This window comes from Camelina sativa, chromosome 18, assembly GCF_030686135.1.
Source record: "Camelina sativa cultivar CO46 ecotype springtype chromosome 18, ASM3068613v1".
NCBI lineage: Eukaryota > Viridiplantae > Streptophyta > Magnoliopsida > Brassicales > Brassicaceae > Camelina > Camelina sativa.
The window spans coordinates 15,138,385-15,161,930 of NC_141897.1; the positions used below are offsets into that span (position 1 = coordinate 15,138,385).

At 37.9% G+C, this 23,546-nt stretch overlaps 6 protein-coding genes and 2 pseudogenes across 17 annotated transcripts; 1 reads left to right on the top strand and 7 right to left on the bottom strand.

Moving 5' to 3' along the window:
- Positions 1-997: 997 nt before the first annotated feature.
- On the bottom strand, positions 998-1,946 carry LOC104761204 (dehydration-responsive element-binding protein 1D pseudogene; annotated as a pseudogene). Its single transcript, XR_015588621.1, has one exon. The product of XR_015588621.1 is annotated as a dehydration-responsive element-binding protein 1D pseudogene (transcript).
- Positions 1,947-2,958: 1,012 nt separating this feature from the next.
- LOC104761207 (importin subunit alpha-8) lies at positions 2,959-7,260 on the bottom strand. 2 transcript variants are annotated; one of them, XM_087499215.1, is made up of 11 exons: positions 5,715-7,260; positions 5,500-5,582; positions 5,304-5,403; positions 5,106-5,200; positions 4,897-5,019; positions 4,639-4,815; positions 4,397-4,560; positions 4,225-4,303; positions 3,980-4,108; positions 3,754-3,881; positions 2,959-3,670 (listed from the first exon to the last, which is right to left on the bottom strand). In XM_087499215.1, exons 2-11 carry the CDS (start codon positions 5,515-5,517, stop codon positions 3,352-3,354), a joined length of 1,332 nt encoding a protein of 443 aa, XP_087355341.1. In that variant the 5' UTR covers positions 5,518-5,582; positions 5,715-7,260; the 3' UTR covers positions 2,959-3,351. The 2 variants fall into 2 exon arrangements, with proteins under 2 accessions (XP_087355341.1, XP_010482548.2); XM_010484246.3 differs by having other exon boundaries at positions 5,500-5,577; positions 5,715-5,844.
- Positions 5,674-7,069, bottom strand: LOC104761206 (uncharacterized). Its single transcript, XM_010484245.3, has one exon. The coding sequence runs from the start codon at positions 7,067-7,069 to the stop codon at positions 5,879-5,881; it is 1,191 nt and encodes a 396-aa protein (XP_010482547.1). The 3' UTR covers positions 5,674-5,878.
- An 868-nt stretch (positions 7,261-8,128) lies between the features above and the next one.
- Positions 8,129-9,217, bottom strand: LOC104761208 (ethylene-responsive transcription factor ERF025 pseudogene; annotated as a pseudogene). Its single transcript, XR_015588868.1, has one exon. The product of XR_015588868.1 is annotated as an ethylene-responsive transcription factor ERF025 pseudogene (transcript).
- A 1,835-nt stretch (positions 9,218-11,052) lies between these two features.
- LOC104761209 (uncharacterized) lies at positions 11,053-13,306 on the top strand. 4 transcript variants are annotated; one of them, XM_087500058.1, is made up of 7 exons: positions 11,053-11,768; positions 11,952-12,091; positions 12,199-12,287; positions 12,358-12,432; positions 12,526-12,633; positions 12,728-12,829; positions 12,918-13,306. In XM_087500058.1, exons 2-7 carry the CDS (start codon positions 11,983-11,985, stop codon positions 13,215-13,217), a joined length of 783 nt encoding a protein of 260 aa, XP_087356184.1. In that variant the 5' UTR covers positions 11,053-11,768; positions 11,952-11,982; the 3' UTR covers positions 13,218-13,306. The 4 variants fall into 4 exon arrangements, with proteins under 4 accessions (XP_087356184.1, XP_087356183.1, XP_087356185.1 ...); XM_087500057.1 differs by having other exon boundaries at positions 11,131-11,768; positions 11,973-12,091; XM_087500059.1 differs by having other exon boundaries at positions 11,238-11,785; positions 11,973-12,091.
- On the bottom strand, positions 13,239-14,953 carry LOC104761210 (glycine-rich RNA-binding protein 4, mitochondrial). Of its 6 annotated transcripts, none has more exons than XM_087500062.1 (4): positions 14,521-14,942; positions 14,364-14,434; positions 13,769-13,862; positions 13,239-13,685 (listed from the first exon to the last, which is right to left on the bottom strand). In XM_087500062.1, the coding sequence occupies exons 1-4, from the start codon at positions 14,538-14,540 to the stop codon at positions 13,643-13,645; spliced, it is 228 nt and encodes a 75-aa protein (XP_087356188.1). In that variant the 5' UTR covers positions 14,541-14,942; the 3' UTR covers positions 13,239-13,642. The 6 variants fall into 6 exon arrangements, 2 of the variants coding, with proteins under 2 accessions (XP_087356188.1, XP_087356187.1); XR_015589356.1 differs by having other exon boundaries at positions 13,260-13,685; positions 14,327-14,434; positions 14,521-14,953; XR_015589357.1 differs by having other exon boundaries at positions 13,459-13,685; positions 14,327-14,440; positions 14,521-14,875.
- Positions 14,954-21,045: 6,092 nt separating this feature from the next.
- Positions 21,046-21,588, bottom strand: LOC147922931 (uncharacterized). The gene has a single exon (XM_087497843.1). The coding sequence runs from the start codon at positions 21,586-21,588 to the stop codon at positions 21,046-21,048; it is 543 nt and encodes a 180-aa protein (XP_087353969.1).
- Positions 21,589-22,534: 946 nt separating this feature from the next.
- On the bottom strand, positions 22,535-23,437 carry LOC147922932 (glutathione S-transferase T3-like). Its single transcript, XM_087498822.1, has 2 exons — positions 23,039-23,437; positions 22,535-22,960 (listed from the first exon to the last, which is right to left on the bottom strand). The coding sequence occupies exons 1-2, from the start codon at positions 23,435-23,437 to the stop codon at positions 22,535-22,537; spliced, it is 825 nt and encodes a 274-aa protein (XP_087354948.1).
- Between the last annotated feature and the right edge of the window lie 109 nt (positions 23,438-23,546).

Genomic DNA, 23,546 nt, shown 5'->3' on the forward strand with positions numbered 1-23,546 from the left:
GATCTCTTCAATCTATACCTTTCGATTTTGGATTTTAAAATCGAGATTCATTTGTTTTTTTGGTGACTTTTTCTCTCATGTGGATCGGACGTAGAAGATGAAGAGATGCGGAAGCCAATATAGCCAATATATATCATATCTTTGTTAACTAATTCCCGAAACATTGATATGTCCGAGTGGTTACTAAGCATATTTAGTATACGATGTCACCTTGATTCGAATCCTGCTAGTAACGTTTTTTGTTTTTTTTTTACCTATCGATATGCCACGTGGTTGTCTCGTTGGCGTTTTCCCTTTTTTAGTGTTTTGCTCAGTGGAGAAAGATACACATGATTTGGACAGCGTCTAGGACTGGCCTTTACCACACAAGCCGTGAGAAGTTTGCAGGCCACAAATAAAACTTTGTTCATTTTTTTTTCCTTTTTGTTTGACAAAAGTATCAAGGACCACAATGTATGTTATATTATTAGTTTAATTGGTCAAGAAAACTCTCTTACTCTTTTCTCCTTCCACGTGGTTGAAGGACTATCGTGTAAGAGATTTTTCACAATTTTAAAATCGGCTGTCGAATATAATACTAGAGATGCTACGAATGAATCCAATGTTTATTCACTCTGACTCACCCAAAAAATGAATCCAAAAGCATATTATTAATTGCTCTCTTTCTAGTTTCTACTACCAATGTGCATGTCAAACAAACTCACACCTCCGTCGACCAGATTCTTAAACTTCTGGTACACCAAAAAAAAGAATAAAAAAACTGGTACAGAACTACGGACCAATCTTAGAAGTCCAAACAATCTCTAACTAAATAAATATCCAAAACAAATACAATCAAAACACTCTCAAACTCCTAAGTGATGATGATACGTCAAAGTCATTATGATTCTAACTTGACACATGAGAAATCTATCCATAAATTGAGGTGTACAAAACCCCAAAGTTAAAAAAAATTGATATCCCTAGTTTGACCAAAATCTGTTACACAAACAAAACATTTCAAAGAATAAATGACTAATATATAATAATGATATACGATTTATGACTCCAAATTTTTGGTACCAAACAATAAAAAATCCAGGTACGTAACTACGGACCAATCCTAGAAGTCCAAATAATCTCTAACTAGCTTATTATCAATTTATCATCGAGAAACAACTTTTTTTATTTGAAAAAATTCAATCGTTAAAGTTCCAAAGTGACATGTCAGCATCACCGTCAACGTCGTTAAGGTTCCAGCCAACTTCCGGCGGGGGCAAAAGCATCCCCTCAGCCATATTCTCAAAAAAGTTGGGCATCCCCAAAACTTCCTCTTCATCCATATAAAACACACTACTACTCTGCTCCTCCATTACCATTCTCCTCTCCCCTTCCCTCACAGCCTCCGTTTCCGCCGCAGTTTGCGATCCCTCCGCAGTCACACTCTCATTCTGAAACGCCATCGCAGCTTCAGCCGCCGCTTTCTGAATCTCCTTAGGACAAGTAGTCTCAGGGATACGAAGCCGCCAAGCAGAATCAGCGAAATTGAGACAAGCAGAGCGACCACGGAGAGCCAAAGCAGCAACGTCGTGAGCACGAGCAGCCATTTCAACCGTTGGAAAAGTCCCTAACCAAATCCTAGATTTCTTGTTAGGCTCTCTAACCTCACAAACCCATTTGCCAGAGTTCCTCTGACGAACTCCTCTGTAAATCGGATGACGCGTCTCACGAAACTTCTTCCTCCCAGCTCGTTTCTTAGGACAACTCGAAGCTAGCTTTGGTGAACACTCACTACTGTCTGAAACCGGAGACCTATGATCGGGTACTGAGAGGAACGAGTCCGAGAAAGCAGAAGAAAAAGGATTCATATTTTGTGTTTTCGGATAAGATGTTTAATTTCTCTTTCTATCTTTTTTTTTTCCTTTTTTTTTCAGGTGTTTGGAACTTTTTGAGATATTTTTATTACAGAAAGTGAAGTTGTGTTGTGTTTATTTATTTTATAACAAAAAAAAAAGAGAGACAGAACACGGAGGGATCTGGTAAAGACAACTGTCCCACGGTATTTTACTGACACGTGTCCTTCTGAATCACTTTACTTAGTCCGAGTGTATTGCCTACTGTGTCGGTTTTGGATTCGATAGCTCAGTTTTGATATTTTAGTTATTATATTCAATTTCGATTAAGTTATGTTCGGAGGAAGGGAACGATTTAGCAAAAAGACAAAATAGACTTTAGTTTAAAGTGAAAGAGATGGGTTAGGGATGACGTCATCAAGACACGGTTTCGACATTTGGACGGAACTGCTCTCTTTTTGGTTCGTGAGGTGAGCCACGTTTGAAAGGACGGTGCGTCCGCTGTCGAGCCACGGTTTTGTGTTTTTTTTTTTTTTTAATTATGACCCACGCGCTTTTATGAGATGTGGGTCTTTTTTGTTTTTATTCATTATATTTTTTGAAAATCTTCTGGATATTTTGGTCTAATGCTTTATTTTTGGAAATCCTTTGGACTATTCATTATTCTATTGGACTCTTTTGGCTTATTTTTTTTTTTGTTCTTTAAATCATTTCTTCTTCTTTCGTTGTGTCGAATCATTATTATTGTTATTTAACTAATCCAAAATTGGATACGTGGCCAAGGCTGGTTCTGTTTCTTTTCTTTACTGACCTTTTTTTGGAGTATAAAATTTTGCTTCTAGAGACACTAACTTTGGTTTGGTTGGACGTTGGACGATTTCAAAATTCGAGTTCTTTTGGTCTTGCGACACAAAAGTTCAAACAAAACAAAAAACACTTGCCTTCATTCGGTTTGCTTTTGGAAATAAATTTATATTATTCCGAACAATTAAAATAAATATCATTCATAATTAATTTTGATTAGTAAAATAAAATAAATTTGCATAGTCTTATAAAACAAATTGTTTTTAAAGTATCGGAGAATTGGGGGTAAGCGGTCGAGCTATAACGAGTAGACAAAAACCACTTTTATCTAAGGTTAAAAGATAAATTTATATCAGATTAATCGATATGATGAAAATGTTTGAGGCACTTCTTGCTGTAAACAAATAATGTAATAGCCATAGTCTTTGCAGGTTGGTTCGGCTAGTTTTGCCAACTCCTAAATATGGATCAGAGGTTGACCATCATCTTTACTACGTAGAATGAAGGTTTTCTATTAAAGAGCTCATCATCACTATCACTCAACGCAAGCCAATTAACATTCATAAATGCAATTCAATCACCATGAATCAGAAGAGCTCATCATCACTATCTCTCAACGCCAAAAGTCTCATCGAATCATCTCTTTTATATCGACTCTGTACATTCGATTGAAGACCAAGTAAAGTTCTCCACTCGCGCTCTTGGAGTTTTGACTCTAAGATCCAACTGAATCATCACTTTGGTACACTTTGTTCTCATCATCTTCTACAAGCCAATATCTCTCCAGAATCTTCAAAGCCTTCAGGCTGATCTCACTGTTTTCATGGCTTTGCAGGTCCTCAATCTTTTCTACCCCTTCCGCACCTTCAATCAGCAGAGCATAACGGTTCCTGTCTCTTACACTCGGTACAGCCTCTCCGGCCTTCAAAATGTTTTCTAACCCATCCAGACACTTTGAGAGTAAGATGGTTCTTAGATCTGGACATACTAGAATATCGCATAAAGGTTTTATGCAACTCTGCTCCACCATGTATCTGAATCACACCAATGGAGAATGTGAGACTTGATGATCTATAAGCATGTCAAAGTGAAAAAAAAGAAGAAGACAGGGACGTACTTGATTTGATCAAGAGAACCACATACGACCACACCTAAAACTGCCCATACAGCTTCTTTCTTTATGCCAATATCAGCACTTTGAGCCAGATTGACCAAGGTTGGAATCAAATTTTCATCAATCACTGACTGTAATCACCAGGGGGAGAAAAGAAAGACAAATAAACATTTAGTGATAGCAAAAGACAAAGGATGTATATAGCAAAGTAGCAACAAAAGCTACTCACCTGAATTTGTTCTACAGTGCCTGCAGTGATGTTTGAAATCACCCAGCAAGCACTCTTCTTTATGTCTTTCTCATAGTTTCGAGTAAGTAAGTTGGAAAGAAATGGTAAAGCACCGCAATTGACCACAGACTGACGAATAAGTTCAAAGAGAAACATTCAGAGCCCTAAGAGGAGATGTTTAAAACAAAGCATTTTGTTGTTTGGTTACATTCACGGGACATTTGTGATAAATATGAATTACATACCTGTGTTTGCTGATTATTTCCAGCAGTTATAGTCCCAATGGTAAGAAGTGCATTAACAAGCACAGCTGTAGAAGGGTGTCTGCAAACAAAAACAAAAATATTTGGTCAGCCTTCAATATCCGAACATGTCGCAAAGGGTTTAAATATGTTGCGACTTCAGAGAAACACTAACTTGAGAAATTGAACTAGTTTTGAGACAATGTCAGCCTCAATCAAACTTTGGATACCATCTTCAGAATCATTAGAGATATCAGATAGTGCCAAGCAAGCATTTTTCACGACTTCTTCATCGTTTGAATGAAGAAGTTGATCAAGTGCAGGGAGAGCAAGTTTCATCTGTTGAATCATTGCTTCATATGTTAAGCATTGGAAGTATACAAACAGAGGAAACAGAGGAGAGAGAAGTAAGAAGACCTGATCGAAGGTCGGGGGAGGTTTGCCACAAAACAAGTTACACAAAGTCCAAGTGCCAATCCTGAGCGAATTGCCCATGCACAGAAGAATTAACAGTGGCATCAATACCCCTAACTGAAGAACAAAGTCACGGTACTTTGTTGAATGACCAGCAACGTTACCCAGTGCCCATATAGCCTACACGAAGTAAATTCAAAACTCGTAACTGTGACAAAGCATAGCATACATACATATCTACTAAACAAGTAGAATACATACCTGCTCACGGACATAACCTTTAGGAGAATCAACAAGCTGAATTAAGATTGGAATAGCGTCGTGATCAACTAGCTCATTCGGTTTTTCAGTAGCAATGTTTGTGAGAACCCAAGCTGCCTCATACTATAGAAAAATATCATTGAATGTAAACTGGAATCAAAGATCATCAAAAGATATTAACTTGATGACGAGGGACGTTTTCTTCTAACTTGAAGCCTAGGGTATTCTTCCTTGTAAAGAAACTGAACGAGACGAGGCACAACTCCAGATCGTATAAGAGCTTCACAAGGAATAGTTATATCTCCTGGAAGCAAGATTCGAGTTAGTGAATAAAAGAAGAATCTTTCGAAATCTAGGTTTCAAGAAAAGCAATGAGAGGAAAAACACAGAGGAAGTTTTTTTTTTACTCCGTGATAGAATACTTCTGATCTTGGCAGTAGATTCAAACTGTAATGAAAGATCATCTGACATAACACCATCGATCATAGCTTGTGAAACTTCTTCCACCTACGGTGAAAAGAACACTCCATCAATCGAAACCATAAACCAATCACAAACTCACCAGAGAGTGATTGATTACTTGTGAGATAAGTTTAGACGAACCTCTGTTTTCCGCGACATGGCTTTCTCCTCTCCGAAAGCAATTTACAAAACTTGAAAGAGAAGCCCTAGAAATCTCTACTGAACTGTGTGAAAGAGAACGATGAGCAAGAATGCAAGAAAAGAAAACAAGGAGCGAAAAAAAGAAAACAGATGAACTTCTAAAGAGGCGAATAATAATAATAAAAAAAGGGTTTGTATATAATTTAGTCACCAACCTATTAAAATTGAAATTTTGATTTTTGATTTAAATCCGATTTTTACTTGGCCTATGTAAGAATGGTTACGCTTTTGATTTCAGTTACAACAACCAGAGCTCTTTTGAACTCTAATAGTTCTAGAACCAATTAACAATCAGAAGATGCAACTCAATCACTATGTATCAGAAACCAAGCTCATCGTCACTATCATCATCACTATCACTCAACGCAAAGTCTCCTTCATCCTCCACCCATTCATCTTCCGCAAACGCTGACACATTAAACCTCCCAAACCCATCACTCTCCACTGTCATCTCCGCCCTCTCACCCTCATCATACGACAAAGAAAACAACTCATCACCACCGCTAAATCCCACCTCATCCTCCTCAAACCGTGGTCTCTTCCCTGGAATCAAATCTTTCTCACCTATCTCTCCCTTCTCCACACCAATCCAAGGCACCCACAAATCAGCATGCCTTCCCAAAGCTCTATCCCTATCACTAACAACCAATGTCCCAAGATCAGCCTCCCTAGCTTTCCTCAACATATCAGAAAAGTCCTTATCATCAGAAACCAAAACCAACCAATCAATCCCTCTAGTCATAGAATGCTGTATCTGTCTCTTCACAGCCCAATCAGCCGCTTGTGGCTTATCCTCCACAGTCTTCACATAAACCCCAGCTCGCCGTAGCTCAGCCTCTAAACCATATCCAACTTTAGGAGTCAACAACCTCCTCGCCGCTTCATTATACTTCTCATTCCCTGAAACATAACGTTCTTTAAACTTCTGACGTTTCTTACCTTTCAAAGACCTCATCCTATTCACTTTCTTCTGTCTCTCTCTCTCATGAAGCTGCTTGAAATGTTTCTTCAAATCAAGATTCGTTTTACACTTCCGACCACATACTCCACATATGTAAGGCTCGACCGGAGTCACTTCTCCTTTCCTCTCCATGAAATCAAGATTCCTCCTTTGACGTCTCTCTTCGACGACCCAATGAGGCAAATGGATAAAAGCATGCCGATTTGCGTAAGCGGAGATCTCAACGACTCGGCCGAGCTTCTCCGCGACTTTACGGAGAGCTCTAGCTGCTTCGTACGGTGGACCTCGTGGTGGTTTGTTGTCTAAGTCCCACAAGACTACAACTTTCTTCTCCTTTGGAGCAAAGACACCTTCTTTGTTTCTCACCAAGTCGATTTCTGATGAAGATGCTGATTTGAGACATGATTTGATCGGACGTAGACGGCGGAGTGGGAAGGTGACGAGTTTAGGGTTTCGGAATTTGGAGTCGGAGAAGGTGAAGAAGTGAGATTTGTGGGAAAGGAAAGGTTTTGGATAAAGGGTCTCAATTGAATTACAGAACAAACTCATTGGAAGCTTCTTAGCGATGGAACCAGTGAAATTGGCGTAGGTGTGATTAGTGTTTTGGGAGAGATTGGTTTAGGTCTTGTTGACACGTAACAGAGATGGTCCCTCTGGTCCGGACAAGTTTTAGTGAGGATTGTTGTTATCTAGCATGTCCGGCGAGGAAGACGACGGCTGTGCGGATGGATATGCTGCCTAACCAAAGTTTATCCTCTCCTTTGGTTTTAGTTGTTTGAGAGCCTCTAGTTCGACTAGAAGGTCTTCTAGAGAGACTTTTTTTTACCTTTGTTCTTTTTTTGTTTGTTTTTTACTTTCAATTCTCATAAAGAAATGACATAGGATGTGAAACTGTTAAAGATGCATGATAAACATTGCAGTAACCACTAATGGGAACATTGGGAAGAGGAACATAGTGATGGTATCTCAATCAGAAACCATACGGACGAGTGAGGGTAAGAAAAAAGAGGAATTTGAGTGGTAAGTTGTGTTCTATAACAAATGAAGGACAGATTCTAGGCTGAAAAAAAATTCAAGGACAAGAATTTGGTTGAGAAGCTTTTGAGGTATCTTTAATGTTGTCATAAATGTAGCAATTTACCTATATAACATAGAGTTTGAAGAAGTTATTGGTATATGCTCAAAACGTTGTCAAACACGATATATATGGTTGGATAATCCATAGATGATGATAAAGATGTGTCATGTGTGTGTGGTCTGATGGTTAAGTTCCAAACTTCCAAACAAATTTCTCCTATGCAGTTAATATATCATCACAGTTCTATCGTTCCAAAATTTAAGTTGCTGTTGACAAAATAGAAAATTAAGCTTTCATATTTTCCATGAACTTTTTTTCTCTCTTGTCAAAAAATACTAACAGTTAGACCATCTTGTATTTTCAGATTTTAAGATATATTTTAAATTGGATCAGTTACCACACACATTTTTTGTTGCTAGATACTTCTATACATTTGTTCTTGAAAAAAAAATCTTTCACTATCTAAAAGCAGCATAAATAAACAGTTGACCTAAAACTAAGGATTAAATACCTATAAAAATCAATAGAAAAAGAAAGAAAAAGAAAATCGAATTCATAGAGCAAATACAAAAATGCATAAAAATAACGTTTTTCAAAAATATTAATAACCTATTTGACTTTCCCATTACATCGACCCAAAAAAAAAAAAAAAAAATCATTCGACCGGCAAAAAAAAAAACCAAGAAAAAGACAGCTTCAAAGGATATTTTTATTTGTAACTCCAAAGATTAGCTCCATGATGATTCTCCGGCGAATCATCATCCACCGTCGGAGTTATCATCATTCTCGGTGGACTCATCAACATACCTTCAGCCATCTCCGTCAACAAAGTCGGCATATTCAACATCTCTTCCTCATCCATAAACTCAAACCCTTCTTCTACTTCTACTACTACTACTTCTTCCTCTTTCCCGGGTTGACCCGTCGGATCCAATACCTTCTCAGCTTCACCCGGATCCGGCTGCTTCATCTCCGCTGCTTTGCTAGCAGCCGCTCTTATATCCGCAGCAGAGTTCGAAACCGGAGGCACGTAAGTCAAAGCCAAACCAGGAAAATTCAAAACGGCGTCGGAGCCTTTTAAAGCTAAAGCCGCCACGTCGTAAGCCGCTGCAGCCATCTCCGGTACCGGATAAGTCCCGAGCCATATCCTCGTCGTTTTACGTGGCTCTCTGATCTCCGATACCCATTTCCCGTTTCGTAGCCGTATTCCCCTGAAGAAAGAGTGCTTCCCGGATAATCCAGTCCCCGTTCTCCTGGCCGGAGATCCACCGGCGGAGGTGAGAGAAGACGGTCTCGGTGAAGAAGAAGAACTTGGAGAGGATTGAGTAGACTGATCAGAAGGTTTCGAAGGCAATGCGATTGATACTTCACGAGACGACGTCGTAGTTTCTTGATTCCCGGTGGTCGGAGATTTAGTATTCGACATAAGAAGAATGTGTTTTGTCTGATATGGTTAAACTAATGTTACAAATGTGTTTTGTGTTCTGTTTTTTCTTTTTTTCTTATCAAATTGTGTTTGTTATATGGTATGTTCTCAGATGAGAGAGATTTTAAAACCGTGGCAAATTCGTAAGAAGCTCCGTTTTTGGTTGAATGATGTTAGCTGTTACACATTTATACAACTTAGATTTGATTATGATATTTATTTCTTTATGATCGTATAAAGAGAAATTGCATTTTTCCTCTCACCTCATTCCTCAATTGATCATATTGAATTTTTATACTAGTATACAATACATACCATTTAAAATAAAATAAAAAGAGTAGATTTGTGAACCCCATGTAGAGACAGCCACTCAGGATGACCAAATCGCAAACTACACTAATTGATTCGATAGTAGCCTATTGGGTAGAGCTTCTTCTATATTGGGTTGAGCCTCTGAGGTAAAATAACTAAGTGGCTTGACTTATGGATAATCTATTAAGCCACACGAAAAAGGGTTTAAAAACTTACAAATATTAAATACAGTATATTGTAAGGTTGTAGAGGTCTAGTGGAACATACTAGTATAAAGAATTGATGGGACCAAAAAAAACATATTTTCCATTGCTCGAATGAGCAAAATATTAGCGAGGTATACTATGTATTTGCTATTAATAGTAATCTTTATAATTCTTTTCAGAAAAATTCCCTAAAGACATTCTCTGGTGAATTTGCCAAACTACACCATAGATGATAATTTGCAAAAAAAAAAAGAAAAAAAAAGAGTGACAAATTTACAGGTATGTTATATTGCACATAATTGTTTAATATAATGCTTTTTAAAAACACATAATGCGCAGAAACTAATCATAATATTTACGAAAAAGTTATACACCGAGTTTGCAACCACATGTCAATAACCTATGGCATTTAATTTTATAAATTGTATTAAAACCTAGTATTGAAGAATTTGAAAGAAATTGAACAAATCAGAACTTTTGTTGTTGTTTGGAGGATAGTGAAGATACCCTTCCGTATCAAGTATTCAAGTATCGACCTTTCTATTTAATGAGTTGTATAAAAAGGTATTTTCATTCCACTTTTGCCAACGATTTTTTTTTCCTAAAGTGAAAATAAACCCAAAAGGCTAGGCTGCGAATCGAACACGTACCTTGCGTGATTTCAATATTACGAAGAGAAATTTAAAATTAGTTGATCAAATAATAGTTAAGGGTGAACGGGTACCAAAGAGGCAATAAAATGACAGAAATAAAATAGTTAAAAAAGCCAAGATATACTTTTAATTGGTAATGGTGAGCACTTAAGGAAGCCAGCCAAAGCTTGGTAAGACGACGAGTCTTACTTATACATTATGAGAATGAAATGTCCCACACGATTTGTGTATCACGGTAGGACTCTCCTATAGGCTCGTTTTCCATATTTTATTTGTTTCATAATTACAGCCCACAAGATCACTAAAAAATGTTGTGAGATCATCCTCTAATCACACCCCATGTTAGGTATTAAACTATTACTATCTTCAATCCTACGTCAGTACGTCTAACACACAGCCATTTAAAGGTATCATGGAGGATATAATTAGAATACCTAATACTCGACATGATTTTTTTCTACATATATGCATTAGAGAAAGGTCATGCAGATGCAGGCCCCTACCCATTGTACCAAGTTATATAAAAGCCACATTTCAGTGATTTCACCCATACGACAACCTCCGGTCCTTTTGCTCCTCTTTTGCTTCTTTGCTTCCTTCGACCTGACTAAATTTACTTTTACATGTTTTTTTGTTCATTGTCCAGCATCACGTGCTAATGCCCGCCCCTATGGCCTATGAACATTGTCTTAATTGCCTACTACACGTGCTATGATAACTTATCCGGTGATCGGTCAATGCCGGTCAAGCCCCAAAAGTGAGTTTAGTGACCACTGACCACTTGTTACTTACGAGTTTGACTGTTGTATGACTGTATGAGTTAACCATATGCTTAGAATGTGTAATGATGATGGGATAAGATACAAATGTTAGACTATATATTATGATATATGCAAAATCGTAAGGTAAATAAAGATTTGAGAATCGACTAAACTGAATTGGATAGTTTCATGTTTGGTTGATTCATACTAATGTCAAAACGTCAAAGTACCATTGTGGCCATTAACGTGCACTCTTATCATCCTCGTAAAATCACAAAACAACCCAAATGTATTCTAAACCAATCAAAGTTTCAATCTTTTCACAACACCCGATTTGTTGAAATCAAGAAAATAAAAATCTAAACTTTGATCATCATCTCATCCTCTCTGACTCTCTCGGAGTTCATCAGCATCCGATGAAACTCCTTCCAAGTCCAGTAACCTTCCCCTTCTTCACACCCTTAAATTCAAAGCCTTTCTTCATCAAACCCACCAAACTCTCAGTCTCCGTCTCCGTCCAGACTCCTCCGCCGGACTTTGATTTCCGCAACGAGATTGCGTCGGACTCACGAGCCGCGATCGCTAAAACTTTCCCGGAGTTGCTTGACCTCGCTGATAACGGGACTTTGGTTCTGGTCCAGAAACAGAGCTTTGGCCCTGTTCCATCTTGGCGCAAGGAGTTCGTTGAGCCGGAAGCGATTTGGCTTGTGGGTACTTCTCATATCTCGCCGGAGTCTGCTTCCGTCGTTGAACGCGTCGTCCGTACTTTGAAACCTGATAATGTCGCCGTCGAGCTCTGTCGTAGCAGGAAAGTCAAATTCTTTTTAGGGTTTTATGTGAAATTTGATGAGTTTATCTATGAAAGTTTGAGAATTTGTTGTCAATTTGATGAATTGAGGGAATTGGATTAGGTTTGGTACAAATTGAGAGGTCATTATGTTGTGATGGGAATTGTGATTTGGGGAACAAAAGTATCTGACAGTAACACATTGCAGAGGTTGATGTTGATATTGCAGAGCTGGGATTATGTATACTTCGAGTGTTGGAGGAGAGGCTGACCAAAACTTGAAATCCGGAGTGTTGTCGTTGACTGGAACAGGCTTTCTTGGTGCTGTTGGCCGGAGCTTAGACTTGGGTATAACGATCTAATCAGTAACTTTACCTTTCTTTATCCATGTACTTGCTTTTGCTTCAATGTTTGATGTATTTTTTTGGTGTGTGTGTTGGTTGGGATGATCATAGGAGGCCAAACTGCGTTGGCCTTGCGGCTTCTCTTAGCGGTTTTCTCTTCTAAGTTATCTTCTGTTGCTGACCGACCTTTTGGGGATGAGGTATGGTTTTGAGTATCCAAGGTTCGTTTTTAGACATTGAGAATGTTCTTGATCAAACTTTTGCATGTAGTTTCGTGCTGCTCGGAAAGCTTCTGAGGAAGTTGGTGCACAGCTGGTTCTTGGAGACAGACCCATCGAAATCACAGTAATGTTTAACAACTAATTGTTTCTGACTAACATATGCAAGATGGATTTAAAACCAATGGGACTAATGGCTTTTTTTATGTTAATGTTGTAGCTCGAAAGGGCTTGGAACTCACTGAAATGGGGAGAGAAGTATAATCTGGTGATGGCTGTGACTCGGGCAATCACATCTTCATCCAGTATATCCGCAGCTGAGCTTAAGGTTTTGCTTTCTTTTCCCCAACTCGGGTTTAGTTAAACTTTTGAAGAATATGATAAAGTTTGTAACTTTGGGGTTTGTATACTCATTGCAACAGGAACAAGAAACTGATGAAAGCAATGGAAGTTTGCAGCTATACGAACGGCTAAGTTTCTTATACCCATCACTCTTACTACCTCTAATACACGAAAGAGACACCGTAAGCATAAAAACCAAAACAGAGCCAAAGACCAAAAACCGATAGTACTCGATAAAGTAATGTTTTTTTTTTCTTTGCTTGGAGACAGTATCTAGCTTGGTCGTTGAAGAGGAGTAAAGCAGTGAACGGGTGTAAAACAGTGGTGGGAGTGATCGGAAAAGGACACATGAACGGTGTGATCTATGCATTGGTGTCAGACTCCGGAGATCTTCGGTTTAGAGACTTGGTGGGAAGAGGAGATTCATATAAAGGTGGTACTACATCATCGGAAGGCTGGATTCAAAAGGTTTTAAAAAGCCTTGCAAGAGACACCATTATAGGATTATTGTTATGGGAGTTGTATGAACTGTATCTCAAGTTTGTGATGATGAACCAAATCCCTTCATGATCTTGTTACAAAAACAACTTAGACCATGTCCACTCGAGAACCTCTTTAACATTGCTCAAAATTAAACTAATAATACATTTAATACTAAACTAATCAAAGCAACCCACTAACAACTTTAAACAAAATCACCCTTCCAATAGAGAAACTCTATTAAGGTTGCTTAATCCTCATAATTCATTTTTTTTAAACAATTGCTTAATTATATTCCAAAATGAAGGGTTGTCAATTCTTACAAATCGTCTTAGTAGTGTTACAAAACAAGGTGAAAGAGAAAGCAGTTTACATAACAGAAGATGGAAACACAATGAGAGGAAACTTGCCGCATATATCCATCGATACCAATGGCTTTAGCAAGATCTTCAACCCCATTTGGACCAGTCAAATTGGCCTACAAGGTTTGCTAGTGTCACCTCTGCCATTGTCACCTAACCCGAGCCTTCCATGTTCTCCTCTTCCCCAACCATAGACCTAAGATTGTATATAGCCAAGTCACAACATTTTTACAGTTAAGATCTATATCAAGCTTAAAAACAACCCAGCCATGGCTCGACCTCCCTATCTCTTTGTTTGCAGAATCTTCACAGCTGAAGCTGACAAAACCAAAACACCTCGACCTCCCTATCTCTCTGTCTGTGATAATCGTAGCTGCACACAACCCAAAGACACAGTCACCGTAACGAACAATATACAAAAACCACAACAAACAGGACAAATAGGTTCCTTAACACACTACAAAAGCCAGACACTGAGACCATATCACAAAACGTTCATCAAACCAGCCTAATGTTTATAACCTTGTTAAAATACCTTACCATCTAACTATAATGTTTCAAACCATACAGAGATAGGCAACACGGGGGCGCTTATGTTCAAACCAAATGTTCCCTTTGATCAAGACTTGAAGCATTGTTAAACTAACTGGGGGCGCTTATGTTCAAACCAAATGCTGCCACACTCTCGGTTTCTGATTATACTAAGTGAGTAAATGGTGGCAAAATCTCTTACCATTAACAACACTTTGTAAGTTTCTTAGTTCAAAATTTCAGTCTAGAAATAATTGTACAGCTCAGCGTAGATAAGATAACATATTGTATACAATTACCAATTACCAGGTAGAGTGAAGGTGAATGGGATGAATTGACTAACGTTTTGAGGCATTGGAGCAAGAACTCTGGGAATTGAGTAAAAATATATGTATCCGGAGGAGTAACATACATCTGCATCTACAAACAAACAAATGAACCCAGGAACTAGAGAAACCGAATAAAACGAGCAATTCGAGACATTGAATGAACTCACACACCTCCCTGAAATCATAAACATCGTTAGAGATCAGGCGGTTTTCTGATAAAGAAATCACAGTCCATCAAGCTGATTTTATGGAACTCGTCTTCGTTTATCCTGTAATCAACCACCGTATCCGAGTCCCATCCTTGCGTTGATATAAAGCTCTTACTCTGCACAAAAAGCGATATCTCCGTCGTTTCTGAATGACGTGAATTGCTGCTGCGTGGCGGAGGGAGACGGTGGTTTTAAGGTGAATGAGAGTAGAGATAAGGAAGGAGATAAAAAAAGCTCACGCGTTTTGTCGACAGAGGAAAGAGAGAAGAAGAACATGAGAGAAAAAAAATTTTCTGTTTTGTATTTTATCAAAAGCCAACTAGATATTGACAGGGAGCATGTCTTCAGGGTTCCTTCCGATACTTCCCAGAGCAACGACGGTTCTCAGGGCATTTGCATTGGGGATCAATTTTTAGTGTTTTTAGACCATCTGCAATGGCGTAGTTTTGGACCGTCCTCCGACAATTGTTTTTTAAAATTAAATCAAAAATGGCCAAATACTGAAGAATCGACTCTTTAAACGCGACATTTTTCGTCCGTCTACTTGAACACGTGGAAGGTGGTGATTGGGAGAAGTCTTTGGGTAGGGTTAACACGCGACACTTTCTCGAGAGAAAGTTTTCGAATTCTCTCTTCTATCTCGACGGCGACGAATTCCCGACATGTCTTTCTTCCTCTTTTCCGCCGATTTTAAGCCGAAAACGATCTTCTGTGTATCCCGAAGCTTGTCCGGCGGTTCAATCGTGCGAAATAAGGTTTGTCTTCTTCCTCCAATTTGAGATTTCTCTGATTTGCTTTAGGGTTAGTCTCTGTGTATAGCTTGTTCTAATCGTTCTGTGTAGGATTATCGATTTAGCTATAGTTTATTCTCCGGTAGTACTCAACAAAAGTAGTTGTAACTCATAAAACTTGAATCCCTTTAGCTCATATTCAGATTTGGTAGTAACTCATACAAACTAGCTGTGTAATGTATAGGGAAATAGACTAGTAATGTCTAGTTAAATAGCCTGGTTAATTGATATGCTTGCTTCTTGATTATGATTTCCTGGTTGGTGACATTTTGGTCTGGTTTGTTCATAGTTACTTGTTTAGTCACATAAATTGAATGCTACTGATACAATTATCAAGTAAAATGAATTAGCAAGTAAAGACACCAATGCATCCATAGTAATACCTACTTCATAGCTTTCTTCTTCATATGTGTTTATGCCACCTTTAAATTGAATGAGCCAGTAAAGAATACTTCATAGCTTTTTGTGAAGTGTACTTGTCATAAATTGTGAATAGACTGTGGTTGTTAGCTCATTATGTTTTGTTACTTATTGCAAGTTACCTTTTAACCTATTAAACCCCAACCATCTTCTTTCATTTTGTAACCCCTTCTCAGTTCTAATCGCGTTTCTTATCTAATCCCTTCTCTTCTCTACTTATTCTCTAAGATTCCTCATATGGATTCTACGAATCCCTTTTATCAGTATTCTTCTTACTTAAACATGCTTAACAGTCAAGAAGAAGGTGGTATAAATGAAAACTTTCGTTTTGAAAGTTATCCACCTTTTGGACAGAACAACTCACAAATGCCTCCTCTCAGCTCCCAACCTTCTGAGGCGCCACCTCTTTCTCAAGAAACACCATTGGAGCACAAGGAGAGAAAGACATGGGCACCTGCTGATGATGAAGTCCTGATCTCTGCATGGCTCAACACTTTAAATGATGCCATTGTTGCAAATCAACAAAAGGGAGGATGCTTCTGGCAAAGGATTAGCCGGTACTATGCTGACTCTCCTCATGCTAGAAATGGTGGTGAACAGATGCTGGTGACACATTGCAAGCAGCGTTGGCACAAGATAAATGACCAAACTAACAAGTTCTGTGGGGCAATGGCAGCTACATAGAGACTGAACAGCTCTGATCATTCTGAAAATGATATCTTAAGAATGCACATGATATCTACTTCTCTAACCATAAGAAGAGGTTTAACCTTGAACATTGTTGGTGTCTGTTAAGGTTTGAGCAGAAATGGCTCAGCCTTAACACTATTAACACGCTTCCATCTCAGCCTGCAACAAAGAGGAAACCAGCTGCTGAAGGTTCACAAGCATCAAGCTGCAATGTTGAGGACTATGAGAAAAGGCGAGAAGGGATCAAGGTTGCAAAGGCAAAGAAGAACAATGCTCAGTCCACAAACATGAAGACTCTTGCTGAGTATAAGAGCATGTGGGATGTCAAGAAAGAGGAATTGGCTGAAAACGAGAAACTACAAAAGTTGGCCATCCTATACACTCTCTTAGCCAAAAAGGAACCCTTGAATGCGAGTGAAGAAGTTATCATGAACAAGATAGTGTCCCAGTATTTCTGATATTAACTATGTGTTTGTTGTTTGTATTTCTTGCTTAAGTTTCTATGCATTGTATTTCCTGTTCTAGTAACTCGGCTTTTGTATTCCATGTTTTAAACTGAATCTATATAAGTCTATTATCTTATCAATATATTGTGTTATCTGTATTATTATCTTAAGTCTTAACTCACTTAAGTATTAATGAAAGTATTAACTCACTTAAATCAGATTGTGATTTCTTTTTAACATTTGTTCTATTAAGTCTAATCTGCTTCTTCTTGTTTATCTTCAGGTTAACTCAGAAATGGGCTAAGACTATAGCTACTCCCAGCCTGAGTCATCAGATCAGTTTGATAGGTACTCAGAGGACACTGAGGACCGAGAAATAGAAGCTTTGATTCTTATGGATAAAGCAGAGAGTAGGTTCATCAATGCTGAGTCGAGTCAATACCCATCTCAACTTGAGGTTGAGCATGGATTCCCCAAGGTATGCTACTATGGTGCTCAGCCTATTCTATCCAACTGCTACAACAAAAGGTATGTGATTTTAGCTGTTCTGTTTCTAATGTTATTGAAGTTTAAGTTTTACTATATATGATAACTCTGTTACTTATTGCAGGTTCTTCACATGTCCAAATGTTGATGATGAAGAGATGCATATTCACAAGTGGTGGGATGTGGCTGTAATGGAGGAGATGAGAGACAGTGAAAGACGATATGAAGTGATGGCTGAGAAGGTAGATTACTTAACATTCTTCAATGACTATGAATCAAACATCAATCAGGTTAGGGATCAGAGTTATGCAACTGAACAGAAGATGGTTATGTTAGAGAATGTAGTTTCTGAGCTAGGTAAGGAAAATAGGTTTAGAAATGTAACTGATTTCCTGGTTGTTGGTGTAACGGCTATTGTGGTAGGTCTTCTAGGTATCTTGTTTATGTCTACTTAAATCAGATTGGAGACATTTAGTTGGGGTGCTCATGTAATGTAATGACTCGGATGTTCATGCTATTCCTTTTTAATGACTCTGTTTTTGTAATGACTTTCTCTTTGCAGTATGTACTTGTTTTTACACTATAGAGTCACAGATTCTTCATTATAAAGTTGAGGCTCACGGGCTTTGATTCTTGGCATTATGTACTTGTAAAAGAGTCAGGATGTACTATGTTTCTAGGCAGTATTTATTTGAAATGTCACGGGTTACACATTGCAAGCAGACCATAATGCAACACCAAAGAAAACATCACGGGTTACACATTCAAGCTCACTAGTCTTTCATTATATATATGCGACCATAAAATGAAACACCAAACAATATCAAAGCAACAAAACATTCACACGAGCTCTCATTCTTTTCTCAATACAAGTTATTTCTTTCTTTCTCCTCAATACAAGATCTCTCTTTCTCCTCAATACAAGATATCTCTTTCTCTTCAATACAAGTTGACTCTTTTTATTTTTATTTTTATTTGAAATGGGATCATCTTCAAACCATTATCACTACCAAGGAGATGATGGTCATTATCACTACCAAGGAGATGATGGTGATAATTTTGATGCTTATTATGAAAATTCACATATTATTCCTGAACCAAAGGAGCCAAAAAAAGGATTTTTATCCCGAGAAACCGGGAAGAAGGCCACAATAGTCTTTGGAATGATTATTTCAGTGACACTCCAACATTTCCAGAATATTTATTTCGGCGACGGTTTCGCATGCACAAGCCATTGTTTATGCGTATTGTGCAACGTCTCTCTACCGAAGTCGAATATTTCCACCAAACCCAGGATGCAACCGGACGGGCTGGTCTATCACCTATACAAAAATGTACTGCAGCAATTCGTCAATTGGCATATGGTAGTTCGTCTGACAGTGTTAACGAGTATGTACGAATTGGTGCTTCAACAGCTCGGAAATGTTTGCACGAGTTTACCGTCGGCATCATCCAAGTGTTTGGAGATGAATACCTAAGACGTCCTACACCGGAGGACCTAGAACGACTACTCTATCAGAATGAACGGCGTGGATTTCCCAGGATGGTTGGGAGCATTGACTGTATGCATTGGGGGTGGAAGAATTGTCTCACGGCTTGGAAAGGCATGTATTCACGATCAACCGGAAAACCTACAATCGTGTTGGAAGCGGTAGCTTCATATGACCTCTGGATATGGCATGCCTTTTTTGGAGCTCCAGGTACTATGAGCGATCTTAATATTCTTGATCGATCTAATGTTTTTGATGACATAATTAACGGTCAAGCTCCGGAAGTCAACTTCGTTGTCAACGGAAGGGAGTACAATTTGGCGTACTATCTCACTGATGGTATTTATCCGAATTGGGCCACTTTTATTCAATCTATTCGACTTCCACAAGGTATGAAAAATTCTCTTTTTTCTAAAAAAACAAGAAGTTATGCGGAAAGATGTTGAGCGTGCCTTTGGAGTCTTGTAAGCTAGATTCGCCAGAATGGCAAATGTTATAAGAGCATGCATAATACTCCATAATATGATTGTCGAAGATGAACGACATACATACCGTTTCCGAAACATTGTTTCTGAATTTCAACACGGAGAACATGTGGATGAAACATATACCGTTGGTGCCGCCGGTGTGGGTTCAAATATCGGCACTACGATTACTCGTCAAACAAGACTTCGGGATAAACAAGCCCATGACCAACTAAAACATGATTTGATTGAGCATATTTGGACTAACTTTGGACATCTTCCCGATAATGAAGATTAATTTTAAAATTTCTATGATTGAATAAAATGTTTGTTTTTACTTTTGATGTTTGTATGTTTTATGTTTTCTATTTTTAATGTCTTAATTGTATGTTTTTGTTTTTCAACTTTTTGTAACTTTGTAATTTTTTTATGTTTTCAATGTTAATGTTATATGTTTTATTTTTATTAAATCTTTACTGTGAATTTACTTTTTAATTTAAATAATTAATGTTTAAACTTTCAAAATATTATTATTTTATTCGAGAGACCAAATACAAATAGACAGCAATGCTCATACTAAAAATAAGAAACTTTCAAAATAATAATATTAAATTTGGGAGATCAAAAACCATGGGACACCAATGCCCATGCTCTTAGATTAAAAATATTATGAAAATAATGTAAGATCATTAGTTGAGATCTTTTGTTAAGAAGTTGGTTATTGGGAGAACATGTTTAAGATCACTAGATTTAATAATATAATAATCTTAAACATATTACAGTTATAAAATCTTTAGAAAATAACATTTAAATTGCAAACTTAAAAAACTTATACTAAAATTCAAAATACAATACCAAATTTTTATTAAAAAAAACATTTTAAATTTAAAAAAAAAAACAAACATATAACTTAATTAATTAAAGCACACAAACATTTTATTTAATTAATACATAGTTTAATGTCCAAATTTATTCCATATATTCTCAATCAAATCTTCCTTTAATTTGTGATGTGCTTGTCTATCACAAATTCTTGTATGACCATCACCTAAACCCTCTAGATTTGAAGCCATATTTACTGAAAACGTATGATCTACAGAGGATCCGGTTCTATCTTCTTGTTGGAATTCTTGTTCGTCATAGAGTGTGTATGAATTTCGTTCATCTTCGACAATCATATTATGAAGTATGAGACATGCTCTCATAATATATGCAATTTTACCCTTCGCCCATAAAAGAGATGGATTTTTAATCATGGCGAATCTAGATTGTAGGACTCCAAATGCACGCTCAACATCTTTTCGTGCACCTTCTTGACGTTCTGCAAACAAACGATGTTTCGGGTGTTGTGGTTGTGGGATGGATTTAACAAATGTTGTCCATTCGGGGTAAATACCATCCGTCAGATAGTAAGCCAAATTATACTCACTTCCGTTGACATAGTACGTAACTTCGGGAGCTCGACCGTAAATAATGTCATTAAATACTGGTGATTGTTTAAGAACATTTAAATCGTTACAATTACCTGGAGCTCCCAAAAATGCATGTCATATCCAGAGATCTGGTAAAGCTACCGCCTCCAAAACAATTGTCAGTTTACTGGTGCCTCGTGAATACATTCCTTTCCAAGCGGTTGGACAATTTTTCCACTTCCAATGCATACAGTCGATGCTTCCAACCATCCCGGGAAAACTCCGCTGTTATCCATAAAAGAGTAGCCTTTGAAGATCCTCTGGTGTGGGTCGGCGTAGGTATTCAGTGCCAAACAAGTCGACTATGCCGACGACAAAATGTTCCAAACATTTACGAGCAGTCGATTCAGCAAGACGTTTATATTCGTCAACTGAGTCCGACCCAGTTCCATATGCTAATAGTCTAATTGCTGCAGTACATTGTTGTAGCGGTGTTAAACCATTCCGGAAGGTTGCATCCTTTTTTGGTTGAAAATATGGAACTTCTTCACTGAGACGATTCACAATACGCAAGAACAATGACTTGTTCATTCGAAACCGTCTGCGAAATTGCCTCTCCGTGTAAGTCGGATTATCAGTAAAATAATCGTTCCACAAGCGTTCGTGCCCTTCTTCCCGTTTTCTATCGATATATGTAATGTTACTCCTTTCTGCCGGAATTTCCTCTTCATCAGCTTCAAATTGATGGTCAAATTGCTCTTGAAAAAATTGGTTAAAACTATCACTATTTGGATCATAATGGTAGTGAAAATTGTTGGAAGAAGATGCCATAAGATGAACAAGAGAAAATGAAACAAGAAAAAAAAAACTTGGAATGAGAACTTTGATTGTATGTCTTTGGTGAGAGAAGGAGTTGGTTGATTTTTATGAAACAAAATCTTGTATTACTAAACATATATATAGAGGGCACATAACTCTTGTGATTCATCAAGTTGTGTTTCGGACAAACACATGTGAACTTTGGTCTTCCTTACAAACAAAGACATGTGACTCTCTTTAAAACTACAATCCAAATACCAAAAAGACTACAATCATACATTATTCATCACGGGTTCACTACTTGTTTTCCTTCTCAAAAAGCCTAACAAATTTACTTAGTAATCATGAGAAGTACCACTACCATAACCATCATACCAAAGCAAACAACAACTACCAATTCCATAGTCGTTTGAAACAATGGTCTCTTCTCTCGTGCCTTAGTACAAGCCGCTCCAGGTTCACCAACCTCTGATCTGGATGGTTTTGATGTTCCTTGAGCTGGATCAGTTGGTCCTTGAGCTGGATCAGTTGTGTCTCATAATCAGGTAGTGGTTCAGCTTCACGGCTCCACAGAATTGTGAATCCAATCTCAGTTGATGGTTGCGGAGGATAGTAATAGGTCTCAGCCTCCTCCTCTTCGGAACTATAGTCTAATGGGATGTTTATTCCATAGTCGTATATAGAGTCAAGTCCCATGTCTTCTTCAACCTGAAACCGAAAACACATATATAAGTCATCCAACTAATATATAACAATGAAAACAAAAACAAGTTCATAACCAAACATCCGAGATTCATTAAAAACATAAGAGAACAAGTTGAACAATGTCACATATCTGATTCATAAACACATTAAAAACATAGTTAAGTTCATTACTCTTCTTTAGAACCGTTAGCTTCTTCTTTAAATTCATAAACACATTAAAAACATAGTTAAAACAAACATAGTTAAAACATAGTTAAGTTAAAAACAGTTCAGCCATTAGCTTCTTCTTTAGAGCTTTTTCATCTTCGTCTAGAGTTTCTTTCTTGGCAATGAGAGTGTCAAGAATGGACATCTTTTGGAGTTCTTTCATGCCCTCCAAATCCTTCTGTTTTATCTCCCACATGTAACTAAACTCTGCAGATGGTGCAACCTTCTCTTTACCTTTGTTCCTTAATTTTTTCATTGCCTTTATGCCCAGAGGCCTGCTCTCGTGCTCACCAATGACAGAACCTGTAGATGGTGCAGCTTCATCAACTTTTCTTTTGTTAGAGCTGGTTGTCTTTGGAGTGGGGTTCATGGCCTCCAGGTTTACCCATTTCTGTTCATAGCATAGCACATTCCAAGCATACTCCAAACCAAACTTCTTCTTGTACAGGTTAGTGTAGATTTGGTGAGCATTCTGCAGAATATCTAAATCATTCAGGCCACTAGCTTTCTCACTCTCTGCCTCTGTAAAAGCTCCACAGAACCTGCTAACTTCCTTACTGATTTTTTGCCATCTTTGTCTACAATGGTCAGGGCGCCTTGGCTTAGCACCACCAAGTACATGACTACTTGATGCATAATAGTCTCCTATACGGATCCAAAAGGACCCTGCCTTTTGGTCATTCCCAACTATTGCATCCTTCGATGTGTTTAACCAGCCGCTTATTAGGACTAAGTCATCTTGTGTGGACCATATCCTTCTCTCCCTAAGCTGTTCTGTTGTCTCTTCTGATTGACTGGGAGGTTGACTCGGCTGTGAACTAGTTTGTGAACTAAAAGCAGGGATTTGAGAGGAACCAATGTTTACATTAGGAGCAAAGCTGTCATATGGAAAATTAAGAAGGCTAAAGTAGGATTGAGATTGACTGTTAGGAGTATTGTTTGATTCCATAACAATCAGATTTAAACAAGGAAGAGGCTGAGGCAAAGATATTATTGGAAAGAATTAAAGATCGGTTAAGAAAGAAGCAAATAAGATAGATGATAGAAGAGAAGTAAAA

Coding starts and splice junctions, on each gene's coding strand:
- LOC104761207 (XM_087499215.1), bottom strand. Junction 5,201..5,303: donor CAGAAGTATTCTATCACGGA/GTAAAAAAAAAA, acceptor TCTTGCTTCCAG/GAGATATAACTATTCCTTGT. Junction 3,882..3,979: donor GCACTGTAGAACAAATTCAG/GTGAGTAGCTTT, acceptor TGGTGATTACAG/TCAGTGATTGATGAAAATTT.
- LOC104761206 (XM_010484245.3), bottom strand. CDS start 7,069: ATGAGTTTGTTCTGTAATTCAATTGAGACCCTTTATCCAAAACCTTTC.
- LOC104761209 (XM_087500059.1), top strand. CDS start 11,373: ATGAAACTCCTTCCAAGTCCAGTAACCTTCCCCTTCTTCACACCCTTA. Junction 12,433..12,525: donor ACAGACCCATCGAAATCACA/GTAATGTTTAAC, acceptor TTAATGTTGTAG/CTCGAAAGGGCTTGGAACTC. Junction 12,634..12,727: donor TATCCGCAGCTGAGCTTAAG/GTTTTGCTTTCT, acceptor TCATTGCAACAG/GAACAAGAAACTGATGAAAG.
- LOC104761210 (XM_087500061.1), bottom strand. CDS start 14,540: ATGTTTATGATTTCAGGGAG. Junction 14,441..14,520: donor ATGTTTATGATTTCAGGGAG/GTGTGTGAGTTC, acceptor GTTTGTTTGTAG/ATGCAGATGTATGTTACTCC. Junction 13,863..14,363: donor TTGCTCCAATGCCTCAAAAC/GTTAGTCAATTC, acceptor GGTTGTGTGCAG/CTACGATTATCACAGACAGA.
- LOC147922931 (XM_087497843.1), bottom strand. CDS start 21,588: ATGGCATCTTCTTCCAACAATTTTCACTACCATTATGATCCAAATAGT.
- LOC147922932 (XM_087498822.1), bottom strand. CDS start 23,437: ATGGAATCAAACAATACTCCTAACAGTCAATCTCAATCCTACTTTAGC. Junction 22,961..23,038: donor GGCAAAAAATCAGTAAGGAA/GTTAGCAGGTTC, acceptor GATATTCTGCAG/AATGCTCACCAAATCTACAC.